This window comes from Opisthocomus hoazin, chromosome 2, assembly GCF_030867145.1.
Source record: "Opisthocomus hoazin isolate bOpiHoa1 chromosome 2, bOpiHoa1.hap1, whole genome shotgun sequence".
NCBI classification, from domain to species: domain Eukaryota; kingdom Metazoa; phylum Chordata; class Aves; order Opisthocomiformes; family Opisthocomidae; genus Opisthocomus; species Opisthocomus hoazin.
In genome coordinates this window covers 83,593,769-83,613,098 of record NC_134415.1, presented here as the reverse complement: position 1 = coordinate 83,613,098, position 19,330 = coordinate 83,593,769, and the positions used below count along the sequence as shown (strand labels likewise).

Genomic DNA, 19,330 nt, shown 5'->3' with positions numbered 1-19,330 from the left:
TACCTGCTTTACTTCCGTAAGGTTAACTTGGCAAGGTTTTTCTCACTCTCTGCCCAGCTGTTTTGCTGTAGACTTTGTTGAAAACTGAGCTACCTGGAATTTCTGTACACCTTATGTCTTACATCACAGTCATTACAGAGAACTGTTTCTTGATATGGGCTAGCATGGCACAGGGAAATTTATCTTTTACAGCTAATCTCATGTCTAATTCTTCCTGCAAGTCCCGATGGACCTTTTCTCCTGAATCTAGTTTACAGTGTGAAGTGTAATCCTCATTATTGAAAGCTGAGTTTCAGCAAGCTTTATATTCATAACTCTATAGAATAAAAAAAAAGGGGGGGAGTATGTGTATGATACTTATTATTTACTTTTGAGTGAGGACAGGTATGATGGCAATCACTGTAGTAATAAAATGAGTATGGCATGGCGTGATATACCCTTCAGTCTTTTTTTCAAGTATACTGTAAGACATATGATTTTACTGCAATGCAAAACTGTATTTAAAAAATTTAGTTTCATCTGATAGTGCGTAAAGGAGTAGCAAAGAGTAAACTTGTATCTATATTTACTTTGATATTCAAATTTTTCTGCAATACATGCATACAGATAAGATACTACATTCTTGTGCCTCTTACAGATCTATGTGGTCCCAAATAGCTCATATTATTGAACAGACTTTCAACTTTGTGGTAAATTGAACCTATTATTTCTTTTGTTATGCATATGACTGGAACCTTGTAGGAGTTCCAAAACACGATCATTATTTGCTTTATTATTATAAATATATTATAGAAAATTATCTCTCATATATACATATATATAAAACATAGAAAACAATGTAAAATTTTAGGAACTGCATTTCGAACAATGACTGGAAGCAATGTAATATATGTCTGTCACATTAACCACAGACTGCAATTGCCATGAATGAAATAACAGTAAATAGGTCCATGGAGTTTTGTAATTCTACTACTACTCTTTCTGAGAAATCTTCTCTGAAAATGGGAAAGTATTCCAGATTGTAGTGCTTAAAATAACACCCTACAGACATTGAATAGTTAGATGCCTTCTCTTCATCTTCTTACCCAACCATTCTTTGCTTAACATTAGACCTTAAAAAGTTAAAGAAGAATTTCTTTCTTTAATATTAATCTCTAGTTCTGGATGTTCTTGGAAAATCACTTTGTATTACAGATTCGAGACTACCTGTAGTTTGGAAGTAACTGATCAAGGATATGTGGTGAATCAAGCTTCCAGTAGGATAATGTTAGCACTAATGGCACCACATTATATGAGATTTAGCGGAAAACAGTTCTAGTTATTCTGTATTGTGGCCTAAAATCGCATTGCCCTAACATAATTACAGATACGGCCCTTAAAATTTTTGGACTGGGCAATAGGAGAATCTATAATAAAGAAACTACAGATTTTTGTAAGTAAATATTAGCTTATTTTTGTATGTAGACTTTCATAGTTTCTGTAGGACATATCCAGTAATTTTTAAAGGCAACTTGGTCATTTTCTGTCAAACAGGACAGCTTTTGAGAAAAGTAATAGACAGTGTTCATAATGAGAGCTCTTCCACACTGTTGGTGGTCACCCCTTCCTGACTTCTGACTGTTGTCAGACTTTTCTCACATCTTATCTATTTTTCTTATCATTCTTACCTATTTTTCTTGAGTTGTTTCAAAGGAAGGAAGCAGAGTCAGCTTCTGTGATAAAGTCAGTCTTCAAAGGAAAATAATAATAATGAAAAAAAAACCCCGCACAGAGGCCTATTTCTGTTCACTGTACTCACAATGGAAGTAATCTAGAAATCAGATTAATATGGGAAAAAACGAAAGACAGGTGGTGAGGAGTTTGGTAGAAGAAAAAAAGGAAGTGTGTTCTTTATTTATGTAATATGCCATTTAGTCAAGGTTTTGTAATTAATAATTATGTATTGTGTGTTAAATTACCAGTAAGGGTAACTGAGAGAAATATAAGTAACTATTAAGGAGAAGTACTCCTTAGCAGGCTAAGGAGATTGATTGTGGGACATTTTTGAGGGCTTTGAAATGCGTAAGTATGCCATTATAAATCCTTATTGTGCAGTGCATCCTAAATAATGTTATTTCTCCATAAAAAGGTTATGCTAGGAGGAAGGGGATTTGACTAGGCTGTCCTGCTCTTTGTACCTCCAGTATCCACTACATGTTCAGGCTGTTAGATCAAAGAAACAGAGCTGCCGTTCTTACCCCCCAATTTTACTATGTCATCTCTGTCCCCCGTGAAGCTGATTAGAAATAGTCTGGATATATTGAGAGTTAAAAAAAAACAAAACCCAACAAACCAACAACTGGACTTTGCATCCAGTGTTCTATCCTAGGCATTACTTCTGTGTAAGAAACGCAATACAGTTCATAAGGGCCGATGGAAAATTCAGTCCTTCTGGAATATGCCCTGACTCGTGTACCTACGCTCCTTTTGCCAAATGGGAACATAACAATTTCATTATGTTCTAAATTCTCACAAAAACAGGTAGCATAAATAAAAGCCCAGCAAGAGAATCTTGTTGCAGTGTGAAATGTGCATGTTAACACTTTGTTAAATCAGTGACCACAGTCAAGCTGAACTAGGTTTATTACAGAAGACACTATGGTCTGAAACGGCTGTCTGTGTAGCTAACGGAAATTCAGTAAGTAGCAAATGATATTACATGATTAAATAAGTTTCAGAATACATTAAAGACTCCACATGAATTGTGTTTAATATGTTCACACATTTTCAAAGACTGTTAAAACTGGAAAGTGTTCTTTCACTTTTATGTGTTTATCTGGATACTTTTGCCATGGTCACCTAGGAAACAAATGCAGATATATATTTGTGAGCATTTGCATTCAGTTTTATTTTTGATGCAGCTAATGAAGTCACACTTGAAAAGAATTTAAGCCTCATTTTAATTAATACACAAATTTTTTTCAGAATACATTAGCGACCATCAGATAAGAGGCAAAACCCTCAGAACAGTTTGGCCTTTTAAATGCAGTTGGACTTATTTCACAAGGACAAAATTTGAATGACTAGAGATAGGAAAGCAGAGATAATCTTGAGAATAGTGAGCTGCACATCAAAAATATAAGCTATACTGCTTAATCTAGTAGTACTTATTCAGATAATATAAAGGTAAAGATTACACAAGAACTAAAAAGTACAAGTGTATGCATACTGTACTAATCAATGGAAAAAGCTTAGCTCATGCAATGCAGTATTTCAGATGAAGTGTACAGTGTCCTCCCTTGAAATTTTTAGTGAGTCAGTTATTTTATCACAGAACTGGCTAGCAAATCAGAATACTATGTTTCAAGATCTGTTTGATGTTTTTACTTCAGTTTTGTTTTTCATGGAACATCTTGTTTGTTAAAAAACTGTTTAAAACAAAGAATTTTCACAAAATATTTGTCTTTGCATAAAAATCTAGATATATTAATTTGTGATGTATTTGTAACCTGATATTAATGACAGCAGTGACTGGTAAATGCAGATTCAGATCTCCACCTTGCAATAAAGCAGGGCCTGTCAACTGAGTTATAGAAAATGCAATAGTCTAATATTCTTTCTCATTTGTTTTGTCTTTGATGAAGAAAAATATTTTGACACATTTTTTCTGAACCAAATATTTTAAATTTTTATTGTGGAAAATCCAACCTTGTTAGACTGTCTAGAGAGTTTCAAGTTATGCTGTAGAAGAGTTGTATCTGAGTTTAATTCTGAAACAAATTTTGTAGTGTTGTTCCTTCTTTTACACACTTAAAAGCTTTCAATATTTTCCCCTTCCTTTTCCTTCTTTCTTTCAGAGTTGAAGGGATATTAATTTGCTTTTAGTGCACGAGTTCAATGAGTAAAGTCAAGTTCAAACACAAAATACAGATCACTGTAAACAAGTATGTATCTTATTTGCGACGAGGTTGTCTTTAGTAATATCGTGCACTTATCATAAAAATATTTTGGAAATGGTTAAGCAGTCTAATCCTCATAGAGGTAATCCTTATGTTGTTTGGGGGATAATTTAGTTAGCTAACTAAACCTTTTTTTCCTTTTTTTTTTTAATTCTTACTTATGCCTCTTCTTTGAATCCTCTTCTGTGGAAAAAGATCCCCAGAGTCACTGAAAAACAACAGCAGAGTAAAGAGGGCAATTATGAGATCTTGTATGTCACAGATTTGTAAATACAAGAATCTTCTAATCTGGGGAAAATAAACTGCTAATAATGCAAATAACTTGTTCTCGTCTGGGATCCACACTGGATCTAATACTAAAGGAGATAACCTTACTTTGTTAGGCTTCTCTTTGCCTTATTTCATATGTCACTCAACATAGAAAATTTCTTGGTGTTTTCAAGTACTTCACAGAGCAACTTTTAAGTAGAAGACCATATTTCTTCATAGACTTTTATAGGCAATAAATTTGATTAAGGGGAAAATAATTGCATTAGTTTATTTTAAAATTTAATTTAAAACAAACCTGAGTTTTTTACCCTACTCTCAAGATGTTTTTAATAATCTGTATTTGAGTAATTGAAAGTTCTTACAGATCAAGCCTATGTAACTGTTCTGTTTTTTTAAATGTAAATTACAGAGAACTAAAATTTGTTGTAGTAAAAGCTGAAATATTGTTTTTTCTTTTTGATAAGTGTACTATTTCTGATATAGCTTATGAAGAAACAGAATTAGCCTAGCAATCCTTCATCTTAAATTAATGTAAATTTTTTTTGTGTGATAAAAATCATGTTTACTAAAAGTAAAGCAATATTTTTGCAATTTAGAGATAATTCTGGAGCACTGAGATATGAACAAGAGAGGAATGGTTTATTGGTACATGAAATCCTCACATAGTTTGATGGAGGTGAATAGAAATGTCACACAAAAACATTTCTGTGCAAATAAGGTGCACACACAAGTCATGATTCAATGTCATTAAGTTGTGGAATCTGCAGTTTTTTTAACCCTTAATAGTTAATTAGATATATGTATTCCAAAAGAGTTAGCACATTTGTTGTCAGATATCAAATGACATCATTAAACGGTTATATACTATAGAGTCTGAAGACGGTTAGGAAGACCTTGATTCCTCTGTTCTGTAAGGCTTGCTTGGATTTTATCCGCATGTCAGTGTGAGCCCCTCTTCTCACTGTTTTGGAAGGTCTTAAGATACAGACCTAGATCTCAGGTTGCGGCAGTAGTGCGTAAACAGACTATTTGGTTTCAGGGTTTCCAGCTGATTCTTGTCTAACCTACCAGTCATCACAGAATCACAGAATCACAGAATGGTAGGGGTTGGAAGGGACCTCTGTGGGTCATCCAGTCCAACCCTTCCGCCGAAGCAGGGTCACCTACAGTAGGCTGCACAGGACCGCGTCCAGGCAGGTCTTGAATGTCTCCAGAGAAGGAGACTCCACAGCCTCCCTGGGCAGCCTGTTCCAGTGCTCCGTCACCCTCAGAGGGAAGAAATTCTTCCTCATGTTCAGACGGAACTTCCTGTGCTTCAGTTTGTGCCCATTGCCCCTTGTCCTGTCGCTGGGCACCACTGAAAAGAGTTTGGCCCCATCCTCCTGACACCCACCCTTCAGATATTTGTAAGTATATATTAGGTCCCCTCTCAGCCTTCTCCAGGCTGAACAAGCCCAGCTCCCTCAGCCTCTCCTCATAGGAGAGGTGCTCCAGTCCCCTCATCATCTTCATAGCCCTCCGCTGGACTCTCTCAAGTAGCTCTTCATCTTTCTTGAAGTGGGGAGCCCAGAACTGGACAGAGTACTCTAGATGAGGCCTCACCAGGGCAGTGTAGAGGGGAAGGAGAACTCCCTCATCCTGCTGGCCACACTCTTCTTGATGCACCCCAGGATCCCATTGGCTTTCTTGGCAGCCAGGGCACACTGCTGGCTCATGGTTAACCTGTCGTCCACCAGGACACCCAGGTCCCTCTCCACAGAGCTGCTCTGCACCAGGTCCGCCCCAAGCCTGTACTGGTGCATGGGGTTGTTCCTCCCCAGGTGCAGGACCCTGCATTTGACCTTGTTGAACCTCATCAGGTTCCTCTCTGCCCAACTTTCCAGCCTGTCCAGGTCACGCTGAATGGCAGCACAGCCTTCTGGTGTATCTGCATTAAGAATCATTAAAAATCATACCTTCTGTATGTCACAAGAAGAGCAGAAAAACCTGGCAGAGAAGTGGTTTGTCAGTTTCCATTTTGTGGGGAAGATTTCTGCTTAACTGAGACCCAGGCTATAGTGGGTTTCTTGTGTGTCAGCTATGCCAGTATAGGTTAGAAACCAGTAAAAAGCACTACTCTGACTACCTCCTGCCCTAGCTCCAAGTCCCTAAAACTCAAACCCTCCCTACAATACTGATTAACCAGGACAAGTAAGCATGTGACAAAAATCACAGCATGTATCTACTAGAGCTTGTCACATGCCTTTGCCATCTTTGGGTGCGGTTGGGGACAGAGAAGAAAAAGACTCTACTCTGAGGAGGCCTGGGGAGAAAGAATAGACTCTTTCTCTAATAATAGAGAGGACTCTTTTTTCTACGTTCTTTATGCTGAGTCTAGCTCCACCAGAGCCATTTCACAGTAAGATTAGAGTACTTGCATGCAATTTGTTAGGCAGTATTTAGCAAGTAATTTAGGAAGACGCAAAATTGATTATACAGAAACACATCTAAGAAGTAGAGGCAAACACAACACCCACAGTAAGGCCAGGAGGTAAAGCAATGACAGAAAGGTGTTGAGAAGAAATGTGTAGTATCCTACTGAGTTTGGGATAAAAATCAAACACAGATTGGTACTTTCTCTGTATTTGAGATATATTGTGACTGAAATCACATCTCTGATTAAACTGTTACCTCTGAGGGCTAAAAACTTTCCTGTTACTTGACAGTCAACCGAAAACCAAACTTGTGGTCACAGACATCTGCCACTTGACATCTTAGTCACCTAACTCAATCTCATTCTATTTCAATCTGATGATAAACTTTTGTAGCTTCTGTAGTAGTATTTTTTTCTTGTAGTTGTATAAATGCAAATAACAGTATGATAAGCAGTATTTTAGAGGAGTTCATCTGTATCCAAGCCGGTCATCATAAATACTAAGTAGGACTGCAAAACCAAAAAAGCCCACAACAATTTAGAAACTGTACCCAGATATATTTGTGAAATAAAATGTAATTCTTCAAAGATTTATGCAAGTTGAGTAAAACAGTACTAATCTCGTTTTTCAGTGAGAGTGTTTTCTTGTATTAGGTGTGCTTCAGTGCATGGAAACATTGTAGCAGGTTTCAATGTGAAGTTCAAGAACCATTTCTTCTCCTGTGTTTTTCACTTCTGCTTCCTTCCAGGCTGCTTATCTCTGCTTAGGTGAAATAAAGAATCCTGCAAATTTATTTCGGCACATTTTCTTCCTGGTCCCTAAACAGTCTCTTGCTGAAACATGCAGTACTTCCTGTACCACAAACCATAGTTCCAAATGTGTGATTTAAGGAAGAGAAAGCAGTATGGACAAAAGGCAATGAGACATAAAGCTTAGCAAGCCTAATGAATAATGGTGGAGAGCTAGGCCAAGAGCTATCAATTCTTATTGTCTCTCAGAGGAAATGTAAAGTGAGTGACCAAGAGGAGAGCCCAACCTACAAATTGAAGTATATACTTTATATCTTTTCCTGTATTATTTTTTTTCTCATGGAGTAAAATCAACGATCGTACCCAATGAGATGAGTTCAATATTGAATCACTAAAACAATACATGTTTGAGTGTATGGTTCTGTCTGTTTTTGTTCAGTACAAACATTTAAGCCTACATTTAAAGTGGATTGTGGAATCTCATCCTAAGTAAATAAGCGATTTATCTTGTAGCATCTAAATATCAAATAGGGAACTCAACTTCTAGCCAGTGATTAGTTTATGTTGTGTGCATTTAAAAGAAATACATTCTGATTTAGATTTATTTCCAGTGAAGTAACATAAATTAGCCAAATATGAAGAATGTTATCAGAATTCGAATTACTTCTAAAACTGCAATGGCTTTTTTAATGCTTCCTCTGGAGTTGACTGTCTTGTCATCCTACGAATTTGCAGCTCAGCGGCTTATAGGATTTGACAAAAAGCCATGTTGCTCAGGCATAATGTCCCATTTGATTTCTGCTGATGATTCTTACCAGTTCAGTGTCCAAATTTATATCTAATTAATCAGTTAATGCTGTTTTTGAGCTTCTGGTTGCTTTTTAATGGGCTGCTTTTGCTAAAGTCTCACAGCAATTTCTATTTTCTTTCTTTGGTGCAAGGACTACAGTTTTAGAAGAAAAGCTGATTAAAAAAAAAGTTTTGCATTTCTGAGCCAGATTAATTTGTTGTGCTTATTATATAGTTCATTTTAAAAAATGTTGTCTAGACTCCAACTTCTGCCAAGTACTGCTTCTAGAATATTAAGCATTGTATGACACTTACTCAGCATGTCATTCCAGCTTTTCAGTGTTTCACTGCCTCCTTGTCAAATATCAGCTTGCCTTAAAAGCACTTTAATGCCTTGAAGATAATGAACAATTTGGCAGCAAAAATATTTTCTGACTGATTTGGAGCCCCTGCATAAGCTTCTTGGCGTTTGAGATCATTGAAACCCATTATACTGGTTATTTTAGAATCAGGATTTATTTCTGTCTGAATTTTGAAACCTCTCCTTGGGAGAGCAATTTAAATGTAAAGGTATATTTTCCCCTTTAACAGTAGCTTATGGGCTGTAATGGTAGAGCATTTTTGCATTTTTATGTTTAGTTTTATTGTAAAGAGCCTTGGGATGCATTTGCATGAAAGGCACTATATAAGCTCATTTTGTATTGCATTGTATTGTATTGTGACAAGTGCAATAATATCCAGGTTTCCTATCCATTAAAGAACTAATTTCACAGCTCACTAATTATGTGAATGAGAAGGGGAAACAGGTCTTTTTTCTCCAAGGTATACTAAGCAGATGGCATAGCATTCATTTCTACCAGCTGAATCTAAGGTCCTCTCTTGCTTTTGGTTCCAAGGCTTGCCTCTGTTTGTCAAATAGAACAGGAGAGAGATGTCAGTTTCTTGTACAGCATGACAGGGTGTACTGAGAGGCTGTCTCTGTCCTTTGCTGATACATTAGTTAGCCCATACCTGGTCTAAACAGGCTATTTATTAAGGCTGGGACATCAAAACCGTTAAAATGAATGTGTATTTTGATGCAATTCTAATTTGCCTCTGATTTATAGAAGATACTGATTAGATCTGTCATAGGGATTTAAACTAGTACCCAAAAAAGTTATGAAAGAATCAGTTGAGTACCTTTGTATCTAGTCTGCAGTTTCAAAACAGAAAAACATTTCCTTTGCGTGTGCAGTTTCCTTCACATATAAGGTTTTGCTACCTTGCTGATCTTTTTTTTTTCTTTTGCCTCACTCATGCAAATAACTGGCTTGAGTCAAACATGGATACAGTGATTTATATAGCCCCCTAATCTACAGCTTTTTTAGAGTAAAATGAGTCATCAGAGATACCAGTGTTCTCCTTTGATCCTGAAAAGTTGGTATTTCGGCATTAAAAAGAGAGAAGCTGAGACTGAAGGTCCTGACACATCTCATCTAGGACTTCACAATAAGGCTGCATTTTACTGTGCTACACAAGCAATCAGATAATTTTCTCCTTGTAACATATTAAGCTATCCTAATTTTTCGTTTCCTTCTGTCGCTGCTGAGCTGTCACACATGTTTGTTCATGTTCATGGTTCTGGTTTCATTCTAATTTCAGACGGACGCAGCACTAATGTATGATGCAGTTCATGTCGTGTCAGTGGCTGTCCAGCAGTTCCCACAGATGACCGTCAGTTCGCTGCAGTGTAATCGCCACAAACCCTGGCGCTTTGGCACCCGCTTCATGAGTCTCATTAAGGAGGTAAGTCACAAATCCTGCTTTATTCCTTTCTCCGAACTCCCATTTTCTTTTGTTCCCACTCTACTTGAATCCTTCATACTTTTTTCAGTAGATAGGAATCTCTCAGCTGATGTGTAAAGGGTTTAGCAGGCAAGACAGCATTTTTATTTGAAAGCGTATCTTCCTGAGGTGTTAGTTGGAACAAAGAAATATATATGAGTGAAATAACTGTGTTCTATATAAAATGTTCGTTTGTATATAATTGGGGTGGGTGCTTGGAACATTTGTTGCATAAAACCCCAAACCCCTGAAGCTCCAAATCATACACTATGAAAAGCTCAGCAACTAAACATTTACAGAAGTTCATAGGGGCCAAGAATTAATTTTAATCCCTTGTTTTAATTTTCCTTTAATTTTTTTTCCCCTATGGTGGATTAATACACGTGGTCTCCTAGTATGCTGTTTAGATACTGATAGATGTTGATTTAAAGTAAAACCAGATTTAAGGTGCTGAAAGTGAATACTGTAGAGTATTCAAGTCTCACGTACTGTGAGTAACTCCTAATACAGTATTATAGTTTATCTGTGGCTGGCAACAAAAGCACCACGTGGCCGCCCCTCCCCCCGCTGTGGTGCGGAGGAGAATGGAAAGAAACAGGCAAAAACTGGTGGGTCAGGATCAGAACAGCAAACAAAGGGAACAGTAACAACAACAATATAGATAAGTAGAATACACAAAACAAAACAAACAGCAAAACGCAGAGAGCAACTCTCACTGCCTGCTGCCGCCGCACGCTTCTGGGCCACGACTGACTTCCCGCCGCCAGCTCCCCCAACCAGAACCCAGCATGCCGGCACATGGTATGGAATACGCTGCTTCTATTTGACCAGCTTGGGTCAGCCTGCCTGGCTGTGTCCCCTCCTGGCGAAAATTAACCCTGTCCTGGCTGAACCCAGGACATACAGTATTTCTCATTCTAGATACACAAAATACTATGATAAAGAGAACTATTTGGAATGGAATATAATGCTGTTTTTAATGCTGGTTCTTTTTAGGATGATAATTTTTTTTCCCCACATTCCCTCCTCTACTGAAGGATAGTTTTGAGACTAGGTAGACTTTAAATTATTAAAAAATGAGGTTATTGCACTTTATTAAAAGTAAGGAATCAGCTCTGGAAGACTGACTCACTGACCTCAATTTTTGCTGTCTTTAAAGTGGTTTCAGGGGACTCAGCATCTTGCAAAAGTAAGCCTTGATTTGAATGAAATTTCCTGACAGAAAAATGAAATCCAGCATGAATGAAAGTGATTGAGGATTGGGGGAGGGGGAGCATGTAGGGAAGCAGAAGGGGATGAATGAATGATGGAAGAATGAGAACAAAACAGCCTTTTATCTCGTATATTAAGATGACCCTATTGGCTAACATGGAAAGTTGTTTAAAAATTTGTCTGTAAAGGCTGAAGAAAGGTTAATTAGTAAAAAATGAATACAAAGTATTTTTTAAAAAAATAAGCCACAGGTAAATTATTTATATAGAATGAATAATGAATGCTCCCATTTTGGCAGATATAAAATATGTTCTGTTTGGGCACAAAAAGGAAGATGTATTTATTTATAGAAATTGTTTTTTCTTTCTCCTTAGGCCCACTGGGAAGGCCTCACAGGCAGGATAACTTTCAACAAAACCAATGGCTTAAGGACAGATTTTGATTTAGATGTTATCAGCCTCAAGGAAGAAGGTCTTGAAAAGGTGTGTAAGATGTTTACCTCCAAAGTGATGGGAAACAAAACAAAACCCTGCACGCTAAAACCAGTATAATTTTCTGTAATATTTCATGTGATATGTAAAACAATATACCTGTTCTCAACTTGATATCTGGTTTCAAAGTCTTCTAGTAAAAGCTGTTATCTTGACATCTGACAGTTAGTGGCCTCTGAAGTGTGTGCTTCTAGCCACATTCTCAGGTTCGAAATGACTGGGAAGAGTGAACAGCTGGACCTGGAATCATGCATTAACATACTTTGTCTTCAATCTATACTGAATTTAGTTTTAGTTGTGATTCCAATCCCATTCCCTATCCTCACATGTGAACCTGTGGATATGTGTATTTGTATTTTCTTTACATCTCAGTGATTCAGGATGATTTCCCTCAAACAGAACAAAATAAAATAAATACATATTCACAGTTTTCTTTGTTTAAGAAGGAACTCTGATTCTCTTTTGGGAGTCATAAAATCATAGAATGGTTGGGTTGGAAGGGATCTTAAGATCATCTGGTTCCAACCCCCCTGCCGTGGGCAGGGACACTTTCCACTAGATCAGATTGCTCAAAGCCCCATCCAACGTGGCCTTGAACATTTCCAGGGACGGGGCAGCCACAACTTGTCTAGGCAACTAGTGCCAGTGCCTCACCACCCTCATAGTAAAGAATTTCTTTCTTATATGTAGTCTAAATCTATGCTCTTTGAGTTTAAAGCTCTAAAGTAAAGTTTTTACTCCTTATTCTATCACTACATGCCTCTGTAAAACATCCCTCTCCAGCGTTCTTGTAGGCCCCCTTCAGGTACTGGAAAGCTGCTGTAAGGTCATCCTGGAGCCTTCTCTTCTCCACGCTGAACAGCCCCAACTGTCTTAGTCTGTCCTCATAGGAGACGTGCTCCATCCTTCTGATCATTTTTGTGGCCCTCCTCTCGACCTGAAAATGAGTTCCTTGGAATACAAAGTTTCTGTCTGTGAGTGCTACTGAAAAATTAAGGATAGGTAGCCTGACAGGTTTTTCTATCTACTGATATGATTTTTTCTTGTACAGAGATGGAGTGAAAGACCACAGGATTGAGAAATGCGCTTTCTGTGTATTCTTATAGTGTTTGTATTTGAACTAAAGGCCTTGGGAAGTATGTACAGATATTTGGCGTGCCTACATGCCACCACGAAGATCTGAAATCAGATCATCTTCGCTCTCTTCTCCAACCACCTTACCATGGAGAGGCAAAGCGGGAAGCTGCTGTGTTTCACATCATTGTAATCAGCAGACAAAAGTTTTGCAATTTGCATCTGCCTTGTAGTTTTTATTTAGCTGTGGTGTTCAGTATTCTGTAAGCACTATGTTTTTCTTCATCTTCAGATAAAGTTTTATCAGCTATTGCCCCAAAAGGTAATATTGTGGCAAGAAATAACAAGAGAAATTAAGTGAAAATACCATGTTGCAGAGTTGCATTTCTTTTCTTCTATGAATGGAGAAGCTAGCATCAACAATGTATTTCTCCAAAACTTTCTCTGACTAAGAAGATTTAAAAAACGTTCAGAAGCCACAAGCTTGCTTTGAAACACTTACATAGGTAATAACATTTTTGAAAATGTCCAGTGGTAAACCTGTGATTAAACTAAACTATGTTTTAAAACATTCAACAACACACTGATAATAGAGTCTTTCTATGAAGTATTCCATGAAGGGAGGTCTGGAAACTTAAAGGGGAAAAAAAGTATATAGTAGTGATTAGACCTGAAAAGTAAATTAGCTTTATGTATGAGTAGAATAGGTGCAATGCAACTTGTCTTCCTTACTGGAAACAGAAAGTGAATTTGTGACATGGGAATAGCAAAGTAAGTCAGTAGTGGCTGCAGAGTCACTGAAGTGATAACTTCAAAATGAGGAAAGGATGTCTCTGTAATCTAGGATGGCTTTAAGAACATCGAGTGGCATTTGAGAGCCATCAAGCAACATGGGTTTTCTGGAAAATAAAATCTTTACAGAGTACTTAATTTCTTTTCAGGCAGAAATGCAAAATAATTAAAAAATACAGATATTGTAATATATTTGTTTTTTAATGACATATGTGATACTACTTCACAGTCATTAAAAAAATAGTTGGCTTTGTTATGAAATTTTCTATGGCAACTGGATAAAATATTGTGTAAAATATTGTGTAATAGATGTGCAGTGGGCTAAAGGAATTATATCTTCTATCTGGATCTGTTTTATGTCTGATTTGTTTTACCATCAGTATTAATACGAAAGTAGAAACACAAAACCATGTTAATCTAGTTCTCGGTTGACAATATATTAGGAGATACGTACCCCGCTGAAAATATGGAAATAAAAAGGTCTACAGAGATCAGAAATATGGGAAGAAGATAAAATTCAACAGGAAATACAGTACTCTAAAGAACATAATAGAAAAAAGGAACTTGGAAAAGAGTAGTAAGGAAAGATATGTAAGAGAGAACAACATGAATAGTTGTAAAGGCATGCGTATATTTAAAAACAACGAGCATATGCTTGAACTCTGTATACAGAAGTTCACAGAAAAGGAAGATACTTGTACTGCCTTCATGGCTCATTTTGGCCATGTGATAAAGAGATGTGATAATATTAGTTTTTCACCAAAATGTTCTGACAGTCTTTGGAAAGAGAAGTAAGAATTAGATAACATGTATTAGAAAAGTTTAGGAGTTAGGAAAGTGTTAGCAAGGAATGATGAGGAATGCTTCACAGATTCTGAGCTACCTATGAGCCAAAGCAGAGCAGCAGTTTCTGTAGAGTACAGTGATATGAGAGTACGAAAAGGGAAATTAAGATGTATGCACATGAAATTGAATTGCGTAGTTAAGATTTGGAATGTATAGGTTATTTTACTGAGAAATAGAAATTAATACTGACAAATACATTTTTTTCTTTGAAGAAAACTTGGTTATTCTGAAAGAATACAAACCCTATTCTTCTTGAATCCAGGGTGAATCGTTAAACTCTAGAGCAGGACACTTCCTAGTAAAGAAAGTACATTTTAGTCAGTCTTTTTGTTTAAAAGAGCTGTCTCAAAGATGTTTTTTTTTTTTTTCTGCACAAGATTTTCAGCTGTTAAAGCTGTGAAGAATCCTTGTCCCGTCTCCCTGACCCCTACCTCCCTCCCTTCACGTGTGTACTACATCTCTCTGCATCACATTCTTTCCCTTCTGCTTTCTGCTACTCTCTCCTTCTTTCCCTTCCTTCTTTTCTGTCCCTCCCTTTCCACCTTCTTTCCTTTCCCCCCTGCTTGTCCATTTCCTTTTCCATCTATTTCTTGTCCTCTTGTCCCTCTTCATCTCTTTGCTCTTTCTTTCCCCTCTCTATTTTCTTCTTTCTTCAAGAGCCTTTTCCCATCTCTGTCCATATCTTGCATGTTCCCAATGCTCTTCCCAAACCACAATCTTTTCAAACCTCTTTGTCTGTGTGGTTAAAATTCCTGAATAGTTTTACTTCATTTATTTATTTATTTATTCATTCCTTCATTTATTTTTTTGCGTGAGAGAAGACGGAGAGACGGGAATTATATATGCCATATTATGTGTGTCCTATTTCCATACAGTAAATAGTTAATATTTCATCTAACCTCCTTCCAAATATGGAGGAACAATTTCCTATGTGAAGGACAACAGTTCAACCCAGAAATTTCAGATGTATTCTGTAATGATTTTGTGACAAAATGCGATATCTTGAGGAGAAAAATAATTACAGAGGGAAGAGAAAAGAGTTATTGTGAAGTCTTTCTAGACGACATACTTTTTTGAGATTTTGTAAAAAAATGTCCTAGATAAATTGCTGGTTAGTATAACAGAAAATGACCTAATTCATGTATTTTAAGTGCAATAACTGCTGAAGTCAGTGACAACAGAAAAACTGTTCATTGATTTAAAAGGTTTCATGTGTGATCTCAGATTTCACAGAAGATACCTGTTCGTGAAACTCTTGAACAAGAGGTGAAAATGAAGCATCAATCAATAAGAAGTATGCATTTCCAAATAAAAATTAATGCCTGACAAAAACAATAGCTTCTTGTAAGATGAAAATGACAAAATTAATAGATGATTGGAGTGGTGCTAATGCAATGTACAACAAAATTTGCTGACAGTCTGCACACACTGAAACTATTTGTGGTTAAGCACAGTGAAAATCCCAAACTGAGGCAATGCAATATAATAAGCAAATTATCATTCAAACTGCAATCAATTAGTATTTACATTGAAGCTGCATAGTGAGGAAAATTATTTTGTATTTCAGGGAGATAACCAATACCTGAAATTAATGTCACTTTTGATACAAAAATTTGTCCCTTAAGAAGAATCACATTTCTTGATTAGAGATGTTAACAACAGGCTTGAAATCTTGCTCAGGAACATACACACAGGATAAATATAAATGACACAAAATGAGTTGTAATGCATTGTCCAACATATCAGTGTAAGATCTTGTTTTATTTAGTATCAGTATTAAGCACCTGGGAAAAAACAGCAAGTGGAGTAAATGGAGAATTTTGTAAACGTTAGAGAAAAAAGAGAGTGAGATAACTGATTTATGAAAGCCAGAAGTATTGGCATTAACATGATACTTGGCAAAAAATACAAACATATTAATATTCCTGAAGAAAGCAAAATAAATGAAGAAATTACCAAATGGGAAATACATAAACAGGAAGAAATAATACTACTCGCACTGGAATATAAATAATTATTTTCTTGATGTAATCACCACTGTTACTTACTACTCTACAAAATATAGTAAAGAAAAAATGTTAATCTGTAGACACATTCGTCTGTTCTTTGGGGGTTAGATACGGCTCTGATTTTGGCTGTATAGTTGGAAGGTTGGTACCAGTGAAGAAGCACAATAATTCTTTCTAATACAACGCTTATGGCACTTCACTGTGAGTAGTATGTACAGTTTTGGTTGACTCAGAGCAGAAAAAAATGTTACTTTTCTTAGGAGAGTTTTGAAGAAAATTAGCAACAAAAAATATTTGCTTATTCATAAAGATAAATTTCTTTTTCTCAAGCACGCTGAAGTAAGAAAGCTACTTTAATATATCGAATATTTGTGGATAACATTGCATGAGACTGATGCTCAGTAAACTGCTCTAGAGTATAGACAAACTAAGAAATTTTAAGTTTCAGGAGTGTACAATGATTCTTTTTTGGGGGAGGGCAGTGGATTGTTATACTGGTTTTGACTGGGATAGAGTTAAATTTCTTCATAGTGGCTTGTATGGGGCTATGTTTTGGACTTGTACTGAAAATAGTGTTGATGACACACTGACGTTTCAGTTATTGCTGAGTGATGCTTACATAGCGTCAAGGCCTTTTCTGCTCATTGGACTGCCCCGCCAGTGAGCAGGCTGTGGGTGTACGAGAAGATGGGAGGGGACACAGCTGGGACAGCTGACCCCAGCTGACCAAAGGCATATCCCATAATATATGACATTGTGCTCAGCAATAAAATCACAGGGTGAAGGTTGGCAGGGGCTGCTGTTACTCAGGGACTGGCTAGGCATTGGTGGTAAGCAATTGTTTTCTTTTGCATCACCTGTTTTTCTTGGGTTTCGTTTTCTGTCTCTTAGTTGGTTTCCCCCCCCCTTACAATATATATTTTTTTTTTATTATTAAACTATCTTTATCTCAACTCAAATGTTTTCTCACTTTTGTCCTTCCAATTCCGCGCCCGACACACTGGAGGGGGGAGTGAGCACACAGCTGTCTGGTGCTTAATTTCTGGCCAGGCTTAAACTGCGACAATTATATTGGATTGGTCTTGGTAAGGATAGCAGCTCTGAAGAAAGTCTGGGCGTTACTAAGAAGAGATTACAAATCTGATTTTTTTTTTAATAAATAACTTGCTGAATTGTGATTGGCATGGCTAGAAGCAGATCTTTACTATATGACAAACCTATTTATTCACCTTTCAGTAATGACTGTCTCAGTGGTAATAATCTCCAATGAAAGGAAAAATATGAATTTGCTGTTAATTTCCTATTAGTGAGATGCTAGAATAATAGAATAATTTGGATTGGAAGGGTGTCCTGGGTTTGGCCAGGACAGGGTTAATTTTCACTGAAATCCAGAAAGGGGTACAGCCGGTGGGGGGGCGGGGCTGACCCCACCTGGCCAAACAGAGCAGGGTATTCCATACCATGTGCCGTCATGCTGGGTTTTGGTGGGGGGGAGCTGGGCAGCAGGAGCTTACTCATGGCTGGGGAGTTTGCGGTGGTGGCCATGGAGGGCGGTTCTGTGGGTTGTGCGGTTTGTGTTGTGTTTTCTCCTTATCTGTATCGTTGTTATTCCTGTTCCCTTTGTTTGCTGTTCTGTTAAACTGCCCTTATCCCGAACCACCAGTTTCTGCCTGTTTCTTTGCATTCTCCTCTGCACCCCGGTGGAGGGAGGGGTTCAGCGTGGTGCTTTTGTTGCCAGCTGCAGCCAAACCAGAACAAAGGGACATTTAAAGGTCACCTAGTCCAGCCCCTCTGCAACGAGCAGTGACATCAACTAGATCAGGTTGTTCAGAGCCTTGAACATTTCCAGGAATGGGGCATTGACCATGATTGCTGGAAAACCTGTTCAAGTGTTTCACCACCCTCATGATAAAGAATTCCTTCCTTATATTAAGTCTAAATCTATGCTTTTTCAGTTTAAAACCATTACCCCTTGTCCTACTGCAACAGGCACTGCTAAAAAGTTTGTCCCCTTCTTTTTATAAGCCCCCTTCAAGTACTGAAAGGCAGCAATAATGTCTACCTGGAGCCTCCTCTTCTCCAGGCTGAACAACCCCAACTCTCTCAGCCTTTCCTCATAGGAGTGGTGCTTCATCCATTTGATCATTTTTATGGCCCTCCTCTGGACCCGCTCCAACAGGTCCATGTCTTTCCTGTGCTGAAGGCTCCAGAGCTGGATGCAGGACTCCAGGTGGTGTCTCACCAGAGCGGAGCAGAGGGGCAGAAGCACCTCCATCGACCTGCTGGCCACCCTTCTTTTGACGCAGCCCAGGATATGGTTGTCTTTCTGGGCTGAGAGCGCACATTGCCGGCTCATGTCCAATTTTTCATTCGCCCGTACCCGCAAGTCCTTATCCTCAGGTATGCTCTCAATCCCTTGATCACCTAGCCTGTACTGACACTAAATGTTGCCTCAGCCCAGGTGCAGGACCCTGTACTTAGCCTTGTTGAATTTCATGAGGTTCACACGGGTCCACTTTTGAGCTTGTCCAGGTCCCTCTGGATGGCGTGCCGTCCCTCAGGCATGTGAACCACACCAGTCAGCTTGGTGTTGTCTGCAAACTTGCTGAGGGTGCACACGATCCTGCTGTCTGTGTCACTGATAAAGATATTAAACAGTACTGGTGCCAACACAGACCCCTAAGGGACACCACTTGTCACCGATTTCCATCTGGATATTGAGCTGTTGAACGCTATCCTCTGGATGTAAACCAGTTCCTCATCCACCAAACAGTCTGTCCATCGAATCCATATCTGTCCAATTTAGAGAGAACAATGTTGTGGGGGACCATGTCAGAGGCCTTACAGAAGTCCAAATAGATGATATCTGTAGCTTTTACCTTGTCCATTGGTGTAGTCACTTCATCATAGATGGCCGCTAGG

General features: G+C 37.9%; 1 protein-coding gene across 4 annotated transcripts in view; it reads left to right on the top strand.

The window, feature by feature from the left end:
• GRIK2 (glutamate ionotropic receptor kainate type subunit 2) overlaps nucleotides 1–19,330 on the top strand; it is a 439,202-nt gene that overhangs the window by 227,253 nt on the left and 192,619 nt on the right. For all 4 annotated transcript variants that reach the window (XM_075414313.1, XM_075414311.1, XM_075414312.1 and 1 more), the window contains 2 exons: nucleotides 9,802–9,945; nucleotides 11,571–11,678. In XM_075414313.1, the coding sequence (XP_075270428.1) occupies nucleotides 9,802–9,945; nucleotides 11,571–11,678 (252 nt within the window). The remainder of the gene's footprint in view (nucleotides 1–9,801; nucleotides 9,946–11,570; nucleotides 11,679–19,330) is intronic.